This window comes from Anser cygnoides, chromosome 3 (assembly GCF_040182565.1).
Source record: "Anser cygnoides isolate HZ-2024a breed goose chromosome 3, Taihu_goose_T2T_genome, whole genome shotgun sequence".
Lineage (NCBI taxonomy): Eukaryota > Metazoa > Chordata > Aves > Anseriformes > Anatidae > Anser > Anser cygnoides.
In genome coordinates, this window is record NC_089875.1 from 63403824 (window position 1) to 63422467 (window position 18644).

At 39.1% G+C, this 18644-nt stretch overlaps 2 protein-coding genes across 21 annotated transcripts in view; one reads left to right on the forward strand and one right to left on the reverse strand.

Annotated features, from left to right (window-relative positions):
• The window catches only part of EPB41L2 (erythrocyte membrane protein band 4.1 like 2), a 113176-nt gene extending 108563 nt beyond the window's left edge, over positions 1 to 4613 (forward strand). For all 20 annotated transcript variants that reach the window (XM_048075652.2, XM_048075653.2, XM_066994292.1 and 17 more), the window contains one exon: positions 3337 to 4613. The gene's annotated coding sequence lies outside the window, so the exon portion shown is untranslated. The remainder of the gene's footprint in view (positions 1 to 3336) is intronic.
• A 4548-nt stretch (positions 4614 to 9161) lies between these two features.
• SMLR1 (small leucine rich protein 1) lies at positions 9162 to 15301 on the reverse strand. Its single transcript, XM_066994298.1, has 2 exons — positions 15070 to 15301; positions 9162 to 11128 (listed from the first exon to the last, which is right to left on the reverse strand). Exons 1-2 carry the CDS (start codon positions 15200 to 15202, stop codon positions 11016 to 11018), a joined length of 246 nt encoding a protein of 81 aa, XP_066850399.1. The 5' UTR covers positions 15203 to 15301; the 3' UTR covers positions 9162 to 11015.
• Between the last annotated feature and the right edge of the window lie 3343 nt (positions 15302 to 18644).

The following is an 18644-nucleotide window of genomic DNA, read 5'->3' on the forward strand; positions in this document are numbered from 1 at the left end:
AAAAAAAAATTAAAAAAACTCAAAACAGGTGGTTTGGGCTGTGTCTAAGCATGAATGAAATCAGTATAGAAAGTTTCTTTACTGATGAATGTAATACTTGTCATTACCAATAATTGTACTTTTATTGGATGTTTTATGAGTTTTATTATATTAAAGAATTTACTTTAGGAAACAAAAATTAAATACGAAGTACTACCTGAAATTTATTTCTACTTGAGCAGTATAATCCAGGCCTTGACCATCTAGTAACCTCAAACTATTACCAAAAATCTGTGACAGTCAGTATAAACTGTAGTGGCCCAGGTCAGAATTCTTTAAAAAAAGTATATATTTTTATTAAAAAAAAGTTTGCTATGTTGATTGACAGAATCCACAGTGCCACAAAACAGCTCAGAATTTAGATATTCAGAAGGAAACAATATTTTTGTTGCTACTAGTAAAATTTCTAGGAATAATAATTTTTAAAGTACTGCTGTTCTTGAAGTGTTCACCAGAAAGATCACAAAGAACACTGAATAAAGTGCTGTCGTACTGGATATAGGCTAATGTGAAGCCCGGCATCAGCTTTGGTGTTTAAAGCTTCAGGTTTCTTCAGCTTGTCATACTAGCTGACGTCCTGAAACTGAAGCTTCAGTATTTTCAAACGTGATTGGTTTGTTGACTGTAGATTCAGCTTCAAGGAAAAAATATTGATTGGAAACGTTAAACAACAATAGGAGAGATTTAAAAATAAGTAAAGTTTTAAACAGTGATGTTTTAAACCTTCTTTTTGGAGACCTCTCTTTCTACTGATGAATCTCAGTGTTTGGCTACCAGAGGTATTATTGGCTGCTATCAAGTGGGCAAACTCTGTCAGTGTAGGGTTTGAAGTAAAAGAAAATATCTGAAGAAATGATAATCATCTTTATCATGAAGTAGAAGAAAACTATCTTGTATTTTTTTACAGCAGTTAGTTTTCTCGATTCTTATTTCCTCAGTAACGTGTAGAATGGTTGCAGTCCCTCCAGGTCCTTCGTGTGCAGGCGTACCCCAAGTATTGAATGAGAGGGTTCCAGTTGCCTTTCCTGGCCTCACACAGATTGTGCTAGAATGAGGAGTGTTTACTTTGATAATTCATAAATTACCTTTTGGTTGGCTCTCCTTTGAGAGCTTGCTGAGGAACTGGAGTCTTTAAGTCAGAATGGAGCTGAGTTTGAGCTGCCCTCTGAATAGTTCTTCAGTGTTAGTCAGGTTGTGTTTGAAAAAGGAAGGAATAAGTTTTGCTCGTAACTTATACAAACCAAAACCAATATGGATCAGATTTAGAAGTGCTAGGTCAACACTCCTTCTCCTGGATGTTAATGTTATAAACTGGAAATAACAAAGGGCTGTCTTCTGGTGGAGGTAGCAGAGTTCTGACATTTTAAAAATATATTTTCAAAAGTTGCAGGCACTCTCAGACAACTTCAGCTGCCAGTAACTTAAAACACAGTGCTGTACCTCCAACCCTTTGTTTGCATGTGCTGTATACATATGTATACATATGTATACATAAAAGTGATTTAGACAGGAAAGATTTATTTTATAAAGCAGTGGGCTGAAGGACTACAGAACTGGTGCATGTGTGTAGTGGAATTTGTTTGGGGGTGGGGGTATAGGACCATGTGTTTGTTTTGTTGAGGTTTTTTGTTTGCTTTGTTGGCGGTCAGGGAGATGTTTGCTTGTGGGGGAGGAGGGATGGGAACAAGTCAGCAAAAATGAATAACTGTGCAGGAAGCTCTATGTTAACTTTTTTCCGATGTTCAACTGGATTTGTCTTGTAGCTTTGTTGCTTAGTGACACTGAAAACAGGTATAGCATGTATGCTCCAGATTTATTTTGAAAACACAGGAGAGGATGTGGACCTGCACTAACTGTGAGATAGGAATGTTACTTGCGCTCCAGAAGAGCTTGGAAAAATCCACACCACTTTTGAGACAGCTGTTAGTTTGTAGCAGAGGAGAATGCCCTTGTTTTAGGTAACTTCACTAGCCCAGTGGTACACAGCAACACTAAGCATGCACACTCCTACCATCCTTCTTGTATTTTCAGGATTTACACATACAGATCTGAGGTAGAAAGCCGCACTTAGAAAGCAGAACAAATCGTTCTGATTTGTAAGGATTTGCTATTATAGTGTATGCTATCATTGAAACACTCATTTACTATTATTTACTATTATTAAGCATGAATTTAAAGGTCTTGGGAGCAGAGGTTGCTTCTTTTGTTATATTTGTGCAGAATATAACAGTTTCTTCATGCTATCTCAGGCCAGAAAAGTATGTTTTGAATCAGTGTTCAGCATAATCTGTCCCATGTAAGTAACTGTAACATCTCTTTTGAAGGGACTCTGACATGGGGGGAAGAAAATCTTGGCAGGTTTGCACCATGTTCCTACGTTAGTGACTAACTGCAAAATTGATTCTGTTCTTTCATCAAATATTCTATTACTTGGTTTAAAAAAAAAAGGAAAATAATTCTATCCGAGGGTGTTTTGCTTTTTTTAGAAATATATACATTGTGGAATGGTGTTTGCAATATATTGGAAAGCGTCATTTTTGTTTGGGTTTGCTAATTGCTTTACAGTTCTTAAACTGAAATGCTTATGAGAAAGTGAAAGAGGACTAATATGAAGACATTTCACCATGTTACTCTTGTATTTGAGATGTGATGACTGGGCAATGCCTTTTATTTAAATGTTCAGGAACAAATTCAGTTGCCCAGATACAGGCCACGTGAAATGTCTTGAATATCTGTCTGCAGCATGGACCATCTGGAGACCTGTGCCCTCCTGTAGCACCAACCGAAAGCCATGTGTGCCTGTAGAAATGTCTCTAGACAGTTGTGTTTAGGCAATAGAAACGCACAATGAATCTGGATTATTTTTTTCTGAGGTGATGAAAGCTCTGCCCTGACCACAACTATGGCAATGTTTTTTATGTATCTTTGCTTTCCCTAATGAAAGGGAAAGATGCTGTACTCTGATTCTCAGGGATTATTAACTGAGCAATTATCTTCATTTCTTTTTATGTACTAGACTATGGATTAAAATGTTCAGTAAACTGTGCAGGAGGTGACTATTAAAACACCATGAGAATTTTGGGGAGGGAAAAATATACTAAAGCAGGAAAAGCACTGAATTGCTGTTTACCTCAGAACTGAAGACTTTAGTTCATACAACACTTTTTGTGAAATAACCCTCCCTCAAAATAACTGATACCGTTTAAAAAAAAAAGTTTTCTTGAATCTGATGATGTGACATTCACACAGCATCTGCTATGAATGCTTATGTAATCTTCCCCCTCCGTTTTCTTCCAGAAATGAAAATGATACTGACCATGTTCATAACCATGAAGAACTGTGATCATTCCAAGTCATCACTACTCAACCGAATTCACCAAGCCTAGCAATGATGACCAGATGTTTAAGACTGAAATGCCAATACCAAACTCCATGTTAACATCTTTGGTCTATATTCCCTTACAATCTTTCTTGTTTATTTTTTTTATAACCACTTCTTAACAAACTTAGACTTTTTTTAAATGAAGTTTTAGAGGGTGTGATCTTCTTTTTCACAAATATTTGCATTTTTGAAGCTGATTCTTGATTATATGAAAGTGAACACAAAAGAAGTCTGGAAAGCATTGTTCACTGGAGCAGGTAGTAATTGTGCAAAAAAGGGGATCTTAACTAATTTAGATATAGTGTTTTTTTCCAAATATTTCAAACGAAATCTTTCTGGAATAATTTACATTTTTTTCAGATTATTCAGGTAAATATATAGTATCACATAACAAAGATTTTTATAAAAATACAACATTTCCTAAAATTTGAAAAAAATATTTTTCTTTGGATAAATTTTATACTGATATCTCCTGTAACTCTTTCTGTTCTAAGGTTCTCCTCTCTGTGGGGCAGAGATGGTGTGGTAGTCTGTAGAGGAGGAGGAGTTACAAAGAAAATTTTTCTGACTGAGCACTGTGTTCTTTTTGCACTTTGGTGCCAATGCTCATCTTTTTGTAGACATTTTGCTGTCTGCAACATTCCAGATAAGGAAAGAAGGAATAACAAAATATCTTTCTCTTCTTCCAACAAGAGATGATCTAGGCAGCTTAAAACCTTAGTGCTTTTTTTTGTTACTGTGTCCAAACTTCAACACTTCCATTATTTGAACACGCCTGTAGAATGCTTGCTTCCTATTAAACCTCACTGCCTACATGTTAGAACTGACATTTCTGCTATTGAGAAGGTATATGTTTCAGATGCTTTGTCTAATGGCTAATGCAGGTTTCTAGGATACTGAGTAAAAAGTGCGTGATGGATTCCATTCATAAAGTAATGAGACAGTACCATCATTTGAAACTGCCGTTTGAGAATGAGAAAACCTGTTAATTATTTTGGATTTTACTTTTTTTGTTGTTCTTGGGGGGGTTGTTTGTTTGGGGGTTTGTTTTGGTTTGTTTTGTTTTTGTTTTGCTGTTGACTCTGTGTATAGTTAAAATGCCAAATTAGATTTATAGCAGCTTGAAGTTGTATTAAGTGTTATTTTTGCTTTCTGTAATTCTGTTATAAAATAAAGTTGTTTATTCTCTGTATGACTATTGGCACTCAGACATAAATTTGGTAATATTTAAAATGAGCAAATCAGTTTTGAGAAATGCAATTGTAGAAGCCACAGAACCCTGAGAAGGGAGTAGGGAATAGTACAGATAGTCTCCAGGGTTACCTGAAGGGTGTCACAATTATCGATTGTCTTCTAATATATTAGCGTGGTTTTTAGGTGTCTTGCAATAAGCTTCCTGATTTCTTCTTCTCTGAACCACAGAAAACTTAGACTCCAAAAAAAGAAGATTTGGACAGGACTATGCAAGTTAAAATGCCCCAGTTGACAAGTCATTCTACTGAGTTCATTGAATTAGAGGTACTATGATTTTAAAGTAACAAATCATACTACCTTTCAGTACAATTCTTTTCTCACTCATTTTATCAGTGATGTATTTTTGGTGCTGTTCTCAGTTTAGATTGCTGCCGTCTGTCAGCATGCTTGGTTAACAGAAATTCCTTTTAGTTTTGGCTTTGTATAATTTGGACACTGTAATACAACAGTAACCAAGATGTTCATTTATATGCATACAGGTGTTCTTAATTACATCCCACATTAGCCTGAAAAATACCAGATTTTTTAAAAAAAGAACCCCACCCAACCTAGTAACCTAAAAATACTACTACGACTCTGTGCACGAGCAAGTAGGTGGTCAAGAAAGTAGTAAATGTTGGATACATAGAGAAGGTCATAATGGAGATGTATTCATTTAAGGGGATGATTTTATGGATTTACATAAAAAGTGTGTAAGAAACAGCTTTACAAAGTCTTAGAGGCATTTTTGATGTTGTGTGGTATTAGTTACAGAACTTGTTTGGTGTGAAGAAAGTCAATTCCTTATTGAGTTGGATCTTTGGTTTGTTAGGCACTAGATCGATTCTGGTTTTTATTGCAATTGTATTTAATCCTTAAAACTGCAAATATAATATTTTTGAAAACAATACAACTTTCACTGAGAGATGTATTTCTTCAAATACTAATCAGAACCTTATATCGAGGGAAAATTTATACTTCTTTCAGCTCAGCATAGCTTATGCATAGCTATCGCTTTAATGGATTAAACATGTGCTAATTAAACAGCCTTTGTCATGCAGAAAAACATAGCCCCCAAGTGTGATTAAACCTAAAAGTAGTCAAGTTTTAGAGATTCTGGTTGAAATTATTCACAAACTCTAGAATATTGTGCAATTCTGATGAGTTTTCATTGTTACTTTTTTATATACCTATGGCAAAAACTGCACAATGCAACAAAAGAAATTGTTCTCAAGACATTTCACAAGCTGACTTTACAATACTTAGGCAATTCATTTCAAACACAATTACAAACCCATTTAATGAAAATCTGGAGAAGGTATTTGAGTAATTCTGCTCAAATACTGTTTGAGAACAGTGAGTCATGTGGATCTATATAAAAATACTTAATACATCTTTTTTATCATGATCACCTGAGGGTTCATACTAAATGTTAGAATTGTTCAGATTGTTTCCTTGATTAAGACTTCATAAAGGACAAGCAAGCAACTCTGGACATGGTGGGTTTTAAGAAAAAAATGTATTGCTCAGATCTATAAGCAACTGCAGTACAAAGTGTTTCTTGAAATATTCTTCTGCTGGACAACTCAGACGGAATGGCAACTTTTAGTTTGTCCACAGAAATCAGCTAGATAAAATAAGATAAATGAAATATTATGACAGAAGTCAGAGTTTGTATGATTTGATGGAGGCCAGAGTAGCAATTAACTGTACCCTTGACCAGGAAGCACTGGCAGCTTCTTAGCTTTTAGGCATGTTCACAATGGAAGTGGGCTACTTGGAGCAGCTGGTATCCCACGTTGTTGACCTGACTACACCTCTAGGAGGTTTGAAACTGTTTTGATTATCAGGCTGCTTTACTGTGGTTTTGTTTAGTTTTGCTTTTTTTTTCTTATGCTGCACTTTGAAAACATACTTGGATTAGTAATATTAGTACAAGTTACAATTGTTAGCAGTACTACTAATGACTATAGTGTTAATTTATTTAATTTATTCTGTTTAGCATGAAGGAACTCCAATGAGATTTTGGAGGTAAGTACATATGAATGGCTACACTGGGCCATACTAAAGGACTACCACTCCCAGAATCCTGCTTCTGACCTAGGCTACTGATTGTTGCCTGGGGCTGTGTATAAAACAGAATAAGTACTGTACTAGAAAGTAGCACTTCCTCAAATATTCTTACAGCTTTCAGCAATTTTCAAAGATTTATTGGTCTATCAGTCTTCTATGTTCATCTGCCTCGGTAGATTTATTCTTACACATTTGCTATTTGCTTTTTCAAAAGCTTTTGTTCTGTACTGTTATTTAAATATATATTTTTTCCTTGTCCAAGGAACAATGTAAGATATGTTTTTAATGCCAGTAGCATGAAAACAGATGTTTCTTGGCACTATTCAGTAATGAAACTGAAAACAGCAAGGTCTGAGGATTTTCATGACATGATACAGAGTCCTGAATGTCAGATCGTCCTGCATTTTAGCAATTACTGCTCAATAAGCAGTTATGGCAAAGGCACCCAGTGTTTTTCTGTTATAATTCTTATGTAATAACTACATTGTATTCTACTCAGTAGCTGTAATACTATTTTACAGTAGTCTTTAGGAGTGATTAAAAAAATAACACTTTTTACATCTGTAATTTACTATTCTCAGACATTTTGTGAAATCAACAACGTTAATGCTAGGTTGTAGTAAGGCTTGCTAAACTTCTGTATCTTTACATGTGGTCCAGGCGAGTCTGTCTTTCCATAGATTGTGGAGGAATGGGTGTTTGAAATTGAGGGGGGTGAGAATGGAGTGGAAAGGGGAACAATTATTGTAACTTATGACCAATATCCAAAATCACTGATTTTTCTACTGGCAGCATGTTTCTTAAATGTAAAAAGTCAGTACTGTTTAGAATGGAAATACACTGATGAAGAACTTGATCTCTAAGAGTATCCTGCTGCAGAAGACAGTGAGCAATCTGTATTTCTAAATGTCCCTTATATCCTTTATGTCTTACACATGATCTTGCTCTGCCAAAGATAAATGTCTCCTAAATATTTCAGGAGTTCTTAATCAAACTTTTGGGCAGAGGCATTGAACAAGGACACCAACCAGAATATGGTTCTTACTCAGTATTCATCCAGATGCTGAACAAAATGAGGACTGTTCCTGACCCAAACAATTTACAGTCTGAGTGAAATCTCCAAAGTGGTCTGTGTGCTCAGTCAGGCCTATGAATTGCTTCTACCTGACTGACCACCATTCTCTGCCAAAAGAGACATGGAGTGAGGGTTACAGCAGGGACTGATACCCAAAAGCTGGAGGGCTTGCTCTCTGCTTGAAGTTGTTGGTGTGAGCAAACTGTAGGTAGAGGTAGATCATTAGAATCAGACTTCCGTATCTCTCTTCTTAGACACTGATATTATACCTGGCTCTAACTTTAGGATCTCTCCCGTTTGAGGTGTTTGACTGTTAGCTTACAGGAACTGTGGGTAATGGCTTTAAACTAAAAAAGGGTAGATTTAGATTAGATCTAAGGAAGAAGTTCTTCACTACGAAGGTGGTGAGGCACTGGCACAGGTTGCCCAGAGAAGCTGTGGATGCCCCATCCCTGGAGGTGTTCAAGGCCAGGCTGGATCAGGTTTTGGCAACTTGCTCTAGGGGAAGGTGTCCCTGCCCATGGCAGGGGGGTTGGAACTGGGTGGTCTTTAAGGTCACTTCCAACCCAAACCATTCTGTGATTTTGTGATTGATTTTGAAGAAGCCATTATCTATGTGACCAGGAGAACAGGCTTTTTATGTAGGTTCTTTCAATTGAATACATTCTTTATGTGGTCAATAACAGCTCTGTGAGTTAAGAGCACTTTTCTTAAGAATCTTTATGCATTACATCTTAATCTCTCAAGCTCTGTATCCTGTAAGTATTCATAAATACTTTGCTGATACTGTAATAACTGTCTGATATTCTTTAGTGAACCTTACATTCTTTATATAATGACATAAATCCAAGTTTAGAAGTCCTAAAGTTAAACAGTGTGGCACTTTTTCATCATCACTGCCTTCATGGAATCATGATGAATCTTTCTATGAAAGCAGACTTATTCTGGTTGCTTAGTACCAGCATTTAAGGTATAAGAATAGAATTCATTAATGGTAGGAGCAGGCCAATATTAAGAGCTTTTAAGACTCTGCCTTTACAGTCAAGTCTGGATGTACTAGGTGTAAAGAAAGCATGCTCTGCTTTGGACTATGTTGCACTAGGCCTGCGAGGTAATGTAAAAGCCCAGGCGTGAGAGAGGAAAGGGAATATGTGCTCCCCAGTTTCCTAAGTGTGTCAATTTGCTGTCATGAATCTAAGGTCCACTTAACAACTGTATGATAGGGAGCATTTGTGATTTGAGAGCTGCCTTTAGAGTGTTTCTTTTCTTTTGCTCTCTGAAATGCATTGTATGTGTTGTTAATCAAATAAAATTTGTGGTATGAGGTTTGTAAGAACAAAAAGACTGCATACATTGCTCTTACTGCAAAGAACAAGTTTATGCAAAGAATAAAATCAGAAGAAAACTATCTTAAACTTTTTGACTACAGGATATGGGGAAAAACACTTCTGGCATGATATTACAAAGTTCCAGTAGGATATCTTGAAACACCTGGAGAGTGATAATGGGCACCTGGTGCGAGTTGCCGGCTGAGGGTGGGAAACCCAGCAATCATGCTGCAGATTCCTCTGGCAGATGACCAAGATCAGCTTCTTTCTACTGTTTTTGTTCTTCCATGCTTCGCTGTGTTTCTTTTACAAGTTGCCTCCTTTGAAGTCAAAGTCCAAGTATCTTCCCTGTATTTAACTTCTGCTGTTCATATCAATGCTATGGCTTCTGCATAAATGCTTGTTTGTTTTCCACCCAGAGCCTTCTGCTGATTTCATATGGAAGGAACTACAAAGTACTTTGCACTTTTCAAGCACAGTTAATTAAAAAGAGGTTAGAGACTACTAGATCTAACTAGAGGTACTTACGTTTCAGCATCCTACCCTTTACTTTAAAAATGCAGAGGTAGCTCTTTGTAACTAACAAATAATTGGCTCTTCACCTGATAATGCAATGAATCTATTACTTGCATAGATATATATGTGGAAAAAATTATATGTTTTAAAAAATTGTATAGTATTAAAATGTGATGGAGAACTGTTATGTATAGTAAAGGTAATTGATGTTTGACTCCTTCTCATAACATTTGGTAAATTACGCTATTTCTTAAACTTGTGGTCATGGCCTCTTTAATATTTACAAAATGATTCAAAGGAGTTCTCAAAAGGCTGTGAAAACTACCGTTCTGCGAAAACACAGATAACTCATACAAAGCACATTACCCACCATGCAAGAACATAGTGGATAACAACAACCAGCTGTAAGGAGAGGTAATTGCAGACAGCAATTGCTAGCAGGTAGGAACAGTAAATATCAGGGACAGTAAGTACAGTCACTTGTTATTCATCAGTTTGGGTTTAAATTTGAATTAGAAACAGAAGGTAAAAGGCAAGAGTATTTTTGAACAGTTTGAGTTGTATTTTTGTGGGCCTCAGCCAATCAGAAATACACTAAAACTTTTACATCTGCAGCTAATTGGGGAGGGGGGGATTGTGTGACAAGACACATCCATACTTACAGGTTTTTTATTTGAAAAATCATCTATTTATTCAAGGAGTGTCCTCAATCTAAAGTAGCTGTTTGGATAAACACTGATTGCAATTTTCCATGGTTTCAAAATTTGGCACCATCAATCAGCAAAGTCCTTTTGTTTCCCATCAATGTTATATTTTGTTTCCAAACTCTATGGGAAGTATACTTTAGAAAACCTACGCTCTTTCCCAAAGTATACATGTAACGAAAATAAGTCAGTTCCCCCTCATCACCCTTCTCAATTTCCAGATGTCACTGCTTGATATGAACTTGCTATTTTTGCATCTTCAATTTAATAAGACTGCCTGCCTTGTATGTGCAGCTCAGCTCTCTCAGGAGCTTGTTATATAGTTTTCTTCCTTGTAGGCTAGCAAAGGACTAGTGAGCAAGGTGCTTTCTCTCCCACCGAATCCTGTGTCATGTAAACAAACTGATACAGTACATTGCAGGAGGTCTCTGGTGTCTGATGAGGGGAATAAAGTACTGCTCACTTGGCCTCATGGGACAGAGCAAGACTGCTACAAGGCCTTTTTGAATGGCAGCAGCTGTTTCGTTTGTACAGCGCGGCACTAGCTTCTCTCCATTTTGTTCTCCTCCGTGGTATTTATCTACAGCTGGTTATTTTTAAACCTGCAGAGCTGAGCACTGGTTGTAAGCTTGCTTCCTGAGACATGAGACTCCCTTAAATGTCATTCAGTTCCTGCATTTGTTCACTTTTTTCCCAGATCTCCACAGCTTCTGCTGCTCCTTGCGATAATCCAGGAGGGTGTTTCTGGGGTCATGCAGCATGGCCAGTTCCTTATCAACTGGAAGATAAACCAAGCAACAGAAACATACGTAAGAATGTGCTACCTTGAGGTGGTGAATTTTTATAAAGAAAAGGAGCTGGTGTTTATTAGTATGATTTTTATGAAACAGAAGGCACATGAGTGGTGCGATATTATCAATTTCCATATGTTTTTAGAAAATCATCTGAGGGTGACAGACAGCCCATGCTTATGCCCAGTGAAGCTCTGATACAAACTCCGCTGTTAGCAGCAGAAATACCCTATCCTCGTTGCCTCTACTAGCTTTCAATCAGAATAAAATTCCTCAACAACCACAAGGAGAGCATAGGATCATAGATTAGTTTGGGTTGGAAGAGACCCACAGGGCTGGCTCCACACGGAAACACACAAAAAAACAGATGATGTGTCTGAGAGCATGGTCACTTCTTGAACTCCAGCAGGCTCAGTGCCATGACTGCTTCCTTAGGGAGTCCCAGTGCCCGACCACCCTCTGGGTGCAGAGCCTTTCCCTAACCCCCAGCCTGACCCTCCCCTGTCCCAGCCCCATGCCGTTCCCTCGGGTCCTGTCGCTGTCCCCAGAGAGCAGAGCTCAGCGCCTGCCCCTCCGCTCCCCTCGTGAGGGAGCTGCAGGCCGCCATGAGGCCTCCCCTCAGCCCCCTCTGCTCTGGGCCGAACAAACCAAGGGACAAGAAGGGACCTCAGGTGCTCCTCATATGCCTTCCCCTCTAGACCCTTCACCATCTTTGTAGCATTCCTTTGGACGCTCTTTAATAGTTTTATGTCTTTCTTAAACTGTGGTGCCCAAAACTACACGCAGTACTCAAGGTGAGGCTGCACCAGCAGCAGTAGAGCAGGAGTTAGTGTTTACTGAAAATTCGCTTTCTGTTTTACTGTGGCAGTGCCGTGACAGCCCAGACATCCCTGTGCTGCCTGTGGTATAAACAGAACAGGAACATAAGCCTGCATCTTCAAAACAGGGTAGTGTCATCAGAGGCTAGGAGAGTATTTGGAGAGGAGTGGGGAATTGGAGGGGGGAAAAAAAGGTGAGGAGAAAAAAAAAAGTCTAGTTAGCATAAAAAAAATCGTCAGATGGTAGATTCCCCTGTCATCGTCAGTTGTTCAGAGTAAAGTTCTGTGGTTTCGTTTGTTAGGCTTAGATTTATTCTTAAGAAACCTTAAGGGGATAATACCGAAATGGGTTTTGATATATTTATACGGACCTTCTCTCTTGCTCTATAGAGAAAAATGAAGAGTGCTCATTTGACAATGAAACAAGGCAGCCTTGCTTGTAGTAATGCAAATTTGTTTTATTTATTTTTAATGGGATCCAAGGAAATGGGTACCCAGGGCCTACCGAATTTTTGCAGCTTTGTTGAGAAGGACTGTTAGCACTTAAAGGAGCCTGTTCGCAGGCTTATTTTTTAGTTACGTGGCTTGCCTGATGGTCTGAAGCTGCCTCAGATCGCCTGCTCAGGGAGAACTGCTCACTGTGACTCATGAGTAGTCTGGAGGCCTGGGTGACGGTCTGGACTCTCCCCCAGATCAAGTGAAGGAAGGGCTTAGAGTTAGAGCTGGGACAGTGATGTCCAAAGTGTTAGACAAGAATGAATCTCCCACCCTCCTTAGAATCCCACCCAGGACGCTTCTGATGTGGAAATGGAGAATTTCCTTCCATGGAGCCCTGGACAGTCAGGGACTTCTCTTACTTCATCCTCCTTAGCTAGGAAAGGGAGAAGTAAGGAAGCTACCTTTCCTTCCTTACTTCCTTCCTGTTCCTTTGACAAATTCCCCTGCCATCCAGATCATCCACCTCTCTCTTAAAAACTTGATTGCTACTCTTAGAAAATTTAGGAAATCATTACTTAAACTCCTTACAAATCCAAAGCTATAGGCCAGTCTGTTTCAGTGGTTGATCATGCAGCACAAACATGAATGTCTGTGGGGTTTTTCAGATGGATTCTTTTGGTTTAATGAAAGCATTTTCTGAGCCTTAGCAAAATGCCCACACCCTTGGGATCTGTAGCCCACCTCCTTTTCCTGTTTCGCTCAGTCTTAGCTGGAATAGAAAAGCAAGAGAAACGCCACGTAAAAATGAGTTCAGTAGTATTATTTCATTCAGTTAGACAGCTGGTACTTATCACAGATAGACACTGATTATTTGCTGAAAGAGAGAACTCCTGTTTTTATCCAAAGATGAATGCAACAATTCCATTAGCTTCTATTCTGTTTTTCCTAAGACAATCTTTCTGAAAGTGATAGAGCTCTCAATACTTAGGTTTCCTTCTCCCTCGTAGATACTGAATTGTATGATGTTTTGGCACCAAACCATTTTTTGTTGTTTGCCAGCGTGTGAAAAACTGTCAGCAGTTATAAATTATCCTTGGAGAGAGGTGAAGGCAGAGCTGAGTTAGTCATGCAGAGCAGGCTTTCCTAGTTGATTAATTCAGCACATCTTCAACAGGAAATGTCTGAGTTTTAGCAGCCTGAAGGTAGCTTGTGGTGTACACTTGTATGCAAACAAACACCCTTCCTCCTTGCGAAAGCCTCAGTTCTAGATGCCTGGAGATATTATGCAAAATAAGAAATTAATTCATGCTACATTTGGGGATATTGTGGCCTTTCCTACATTTAGAACTGTGGTAAATTGCCCAATTTTCAGGTTTTCAGAAGATATATTCAGGACAGAACAAGTTTAATGAATGTACCACTTGCAGGGCTTGATCTGGAATTCAGGCAAGGCTTCTTCCCTAACCTTGCAGTGGTTGGGTAAATCTAGCCTGTTGCTGTCAGGCTCACCTTGGGTCAGCTCTGGGCAAGCGTCTTGGTTTCCCTGCAGAGCCCTGCAGTCAGGATTGTCCTAGACAAGTCTGCTTTTGAGATCATGGGTGAGCTGTTGGAGCTGAAACCTGCAGTACAATGCATCATGGACATTTGTCCCTCATGGGATTCGCATCGAGCTACACCAAGAAGCGTGCTGAAGTTTACTGAGGAAATCTAGGATGTCACTTTAGCTTCTCCAGCATTCCTTAAGGAAAAAAGGTCAAAAGGCAGCTAATTTCAGGAACAAGCTTAGCTAACGTCTGCAAGGAGGGGTTTTGGAAGGGCTGAAGGAAAAACAAGATAAGGACTGATATGAATGCACTCTGGGACAGGCCGTGGCAGTTTTTGTTTAAGATTGGAGGCTTAAAATGAGAGCGGCATGTGTGTACATCGGCTCAGATTGAGCAGTCTCAGACTATATATCAGACCTAGCTGGGACTCAAACCTGGAAGGCATGAAAACCATCCCATTAAAATGTGGTGGTCTGATGTGCAGGGATTTCTTTCCTGAAAGGAATCCCCTGCCTGCTACAGCCATAGCCCTGTGTCTTTGTGCAGGACGCATCAGATCCTGTGAGGACCCCGGTTTGCAACACTGGTGTGAGGTTTGTGTCGCTTGCTGTGCGTTCACCTGGGTGGGCAGGCTGTTTCTTCTGCTGCTTTTACTGTAAAGATGGATTTCGGAAGCAAATATAAGCTGATTTTAACATAGAAAAATTAAAATGGCAAATGTACATTCACGTACCAAGTAAGAACAAATGCATACCTTTGAAAGAACACAGAGGCACGCTCAGCAGCCAGCTATTGTGGGGTGTAGCTGCTGGCAGCTTCATGCTGAAGACTCACACAGAGAAAAACAATCTTTGCTCTAGCCGCCCTATTCTTTTTCTCCATTTGGTTGTCTTTTTGTACTGCATCATAGGTAAAACTACAGAATTTTCAGTGAGGATTCAATCTGAATTCCAAACATATTTTTATAATATTTTTTCAAATTGGAAAATGGCTTAAAATGCAGTACAGCTTCAGAAGAGTAGGATCATTGTTCTCTTCGGTCTAGTTAAGAGTACAAGCCTGACAGCAGCCTGTTGAATGAGAAGTTTTGTCTGCCTACCCACTCTTTCTGCCTGAATTGCGACTCACCTTCTGATAGTTGCATCCTGAAATAGGCGATGAGCATCAGGAGGAATAAAGCCACAGACATGAAGATCCAGCCAAAGAGAATGCAGCCGGGTAGCTCCCTTACAAACACGGAAATAATGTAAGTTAGGCTCATTTCTTCTGCAGCAGCCTTGCTGAATAAGTTTCTTCAGCTCTGTAAGTGTGGAGCTGATTTATCCTGCTTTCTTCCTTTTTTTTTTTCTTTTTTCTGCATCAACATTCTGCCCTTTGCTCAGACTATTATCACTTTTTGGACTTTGGTTTGTTTGTATAGGCCCGTGATTCTTAATAGGATTGGAGTTCACTTGTAAAGTTACTCAACCATGGAGTTTAAAAGTGCTTATTCAAGTAGTGTAGGGCTCTGAAACCTTTGGATATGTTGGGCTGGGCGCAATATGTAAAGCTGCTGCCTTTTCAGCAGTATGGGCTCTGTCGTCTGCTAATATACATGCCATTCTGAATAATAAGCATACTCCTTCCAGATATATTACTGATTTTACAATAGACCTCAATTGTTCCCTCAAGGTGAAGACCCTGTTATACATACAGGTTGGAACACAGGCATACATGTACTCTCTGTTCTGAAGTTTTCAGACCAAACCACTGAGGCAGGCACAAGTGAGAGAATGGTGTTGTAGCAACAGCATTTTTTCCAAAAAGTAGCTGCTGAACAGCAAAATTCAGGAAGGATTCTTTTTTTAGAAAAATCAGAAATATTTGATTCTCAGGGACATACATGCCAAAGAATTTATGAACCTTTTAAACATCCAAGTAAGCAACTGGATTTGGGGTGTTCAGTTTTTCCCATCTGGTCACCAGTCCATAGCAGAACTGTGTCTAGGACGCACTGATAAGTTTAGAAAGAAGACTAGCCATAATATATCCCTTCCTTACACCTTCAGATTTATAAAACCGTCACCTCAGTAGATGTGGCATCTTGATGTCACCTGGAGACAATGCAGAGTCTTGCCATTTGACCTGCCCGCATGCTTGAATCCCAGCAGAGACATGCTTCAAGTTGTCAGAGATCAGGTTAGTCTACCTGAACATCCAATCTGTGGCATATCGCATCTGATGCCCAATGAAGGAAGGTACCAGGTAACATAAAGCATTATGGTTTTGTGGCTTCAGCAGCTTGTTATGACATGGACAACAAATCTGGCCCATTTTACGAGCATTTGTTTAATACCTACCAAATCTGAAATGGGACTGTGAGCTCAAAACGGAAACTACCATTTTAATAGCAATTTTCTCTGGATGCCCAGCAGTGATGTAGAAGATTTGACTAATTAGGCAGGTGGGTAGGCTGGAGTTAATGGAAAATGCAGTGGATTTGTAGTGAACAAATGTGTAGTGTCACTTGTAATGAACACGTTACTTCTGTGTTCACTTTGTATTCTTTATCTACTGTATTCAAAAGGCAACTAATCTCACCTAGCAATTGCTTTAAGTTTGTAGTTTTATTTGAGCTGTAACGTATCTGGCAAGAGATCGTTCTTTTGTGACAAAAAGTGATGGTGAATATCATGTTTGCAGACAAATTCCTGGTTATGTTATTCATCTGCTGTTTTGATTAGTAGAACAAATGGAGCGTGCCTTATTTCTTACTTATATTTGTTTGGCTTTAACTTCTAACCATTACATCTGATTCTGGCTCTTCCCACTAGATGTTTGACCTCATTCATAAAGTGTTTTATGATCTATGATGAAAAGCATGGATTAAAGGCCAGGTGGTGGGGTTATTAATATTATTATAGGGCCATCTGTTGCCAGATAATTCCTTCCTTGCATAGATACCTTCAGCTATGATCAATAAATTCCCTAAATTCTTATTTTACATAAAGTTAACTCAGATTATTATTTTTTTTAGACTATTTTGTATGTTAGCATGCCAGTCTGCAAAACAGTTGCAACATTTTGATGAACCCACTTCTGGATCCTTTTAAAAATTCATCCCTAAATGATATTCTTAATAATAATAATAATTCTCGAGCAATCAGAAAGTTCTGGCTGAATGAATGAAGTCCGTGACCTAATTCCAAGAGCTCTGGCATTGCAGAATGAGCCCAGGGAGTATTTGTCTTTGACACGTGCATGGCTCACAGTGAAGTTAACAGGAACTCCATACCTTTAAAGAAGGGCAAAGCAGTTACTTGGATTTTTTAATTGTTTTCTCCTTGTGTGCTTGAGAGATTATAGTGCTTTCTATCAAATGAGAGACGCAGAGGATGATGGAGCGTGTCGTTACCTTGCTTGTCACACCTGATGGTCCTGGGGCTGGACAGATGATAGACTGCAGAGCAGACAGCTTTCGGATGGTTAATTTCTCCCTAGGAAGAATGAGGAAATTCTCAGCCCTTCACATATGTACAAACTCTTTGTCAAATGACAGCTGTCACCTCTGATCATAACAGTTATGGGAGGAACAAAACTTTGCCAATGGGAAATAAGCATGTGAAACAAGCTTCCATACTGAGGCAGGACAAATGCAGATAGAAACCAGATTACATGTATTTTTACAATGAGGGCAGTTCATTTTCTGCCTCAGGTTGTAGCAGCATTTCAGTCATTACCAACTCTAAAATCTGGACCAGATGACTTCTTGAGATACAGGTTATAGCCAAAAACGGAGTGGATTTGGGCAAGCCAGCACAGCAGAGGTTGGACTAGCTAATTGCAAGCAATCTGTCAGACTGCCTGTGAAGGTCACAGCAGTAAAATTCACACCTCTGCTGTCAGCTGCCTCTGCCCTGCTAATGGACAGAAACCCTCTGTGTGTAAAGCCACGTGTCCCCTGGCAGTGGCAGTGACATCTTCGCTGCTGCCATGGCAGTGCTGCTTCACCCAGCTGGGCTTTCCACCTGGGCAGCTCCTGTGCTGGAGTGGGAAATGCCCTGTGTGGCTCTGCTGGGTGCAAATATGAGTGCATTCGCCTACCAGTCAGAAGATAAGTGGAAAAAAAACAGCCCAGGCATGGATTAGTTAGGCAGAAACATATGGTTTCCTTGATGACTAAGAGCATTTTGGAAAATAGACAGGTTCATGAGCATCGCTAAAACGTCCCTTACCTCCCACAAGTCTGAAAGAAGCAACCGATTGCTCGTCACCCTGCTGGTGCTCCCAGCCCTGCAGTGCTGGGAAGCTCAGGCTCACGGGAAATCCTGCCATTTCAAAATTTTCCTTTTGGCTTGAATCAGAACAAAAATTTAATTTCCTGTGAAATGGAATTTAGGGAACATTAATTTTAAAGCCACTAAAAGTCTTATTTCATCTGTGTCATTTTGATTATTTACATAAAATATGAACACATTGAATTCATTCAAACTTTAAATGACTCCCTTCTCCAAAAACCTGCCAAATAACATTAAACATAATGAACATCACATCTACCTTGTTTGAAAAAATGACTTCAGCTTCTCATCTTCGGAGGGGTGTGCATGTGCTAATCAACACTTCCTTGTTGAATATTTTGATTTAATCACAGTTTCCAGTGGAAAACATTCTCTTAAAACTTCCATATAGCTTTCCTCAGGAATATATAAAGGCAGTGTAATACC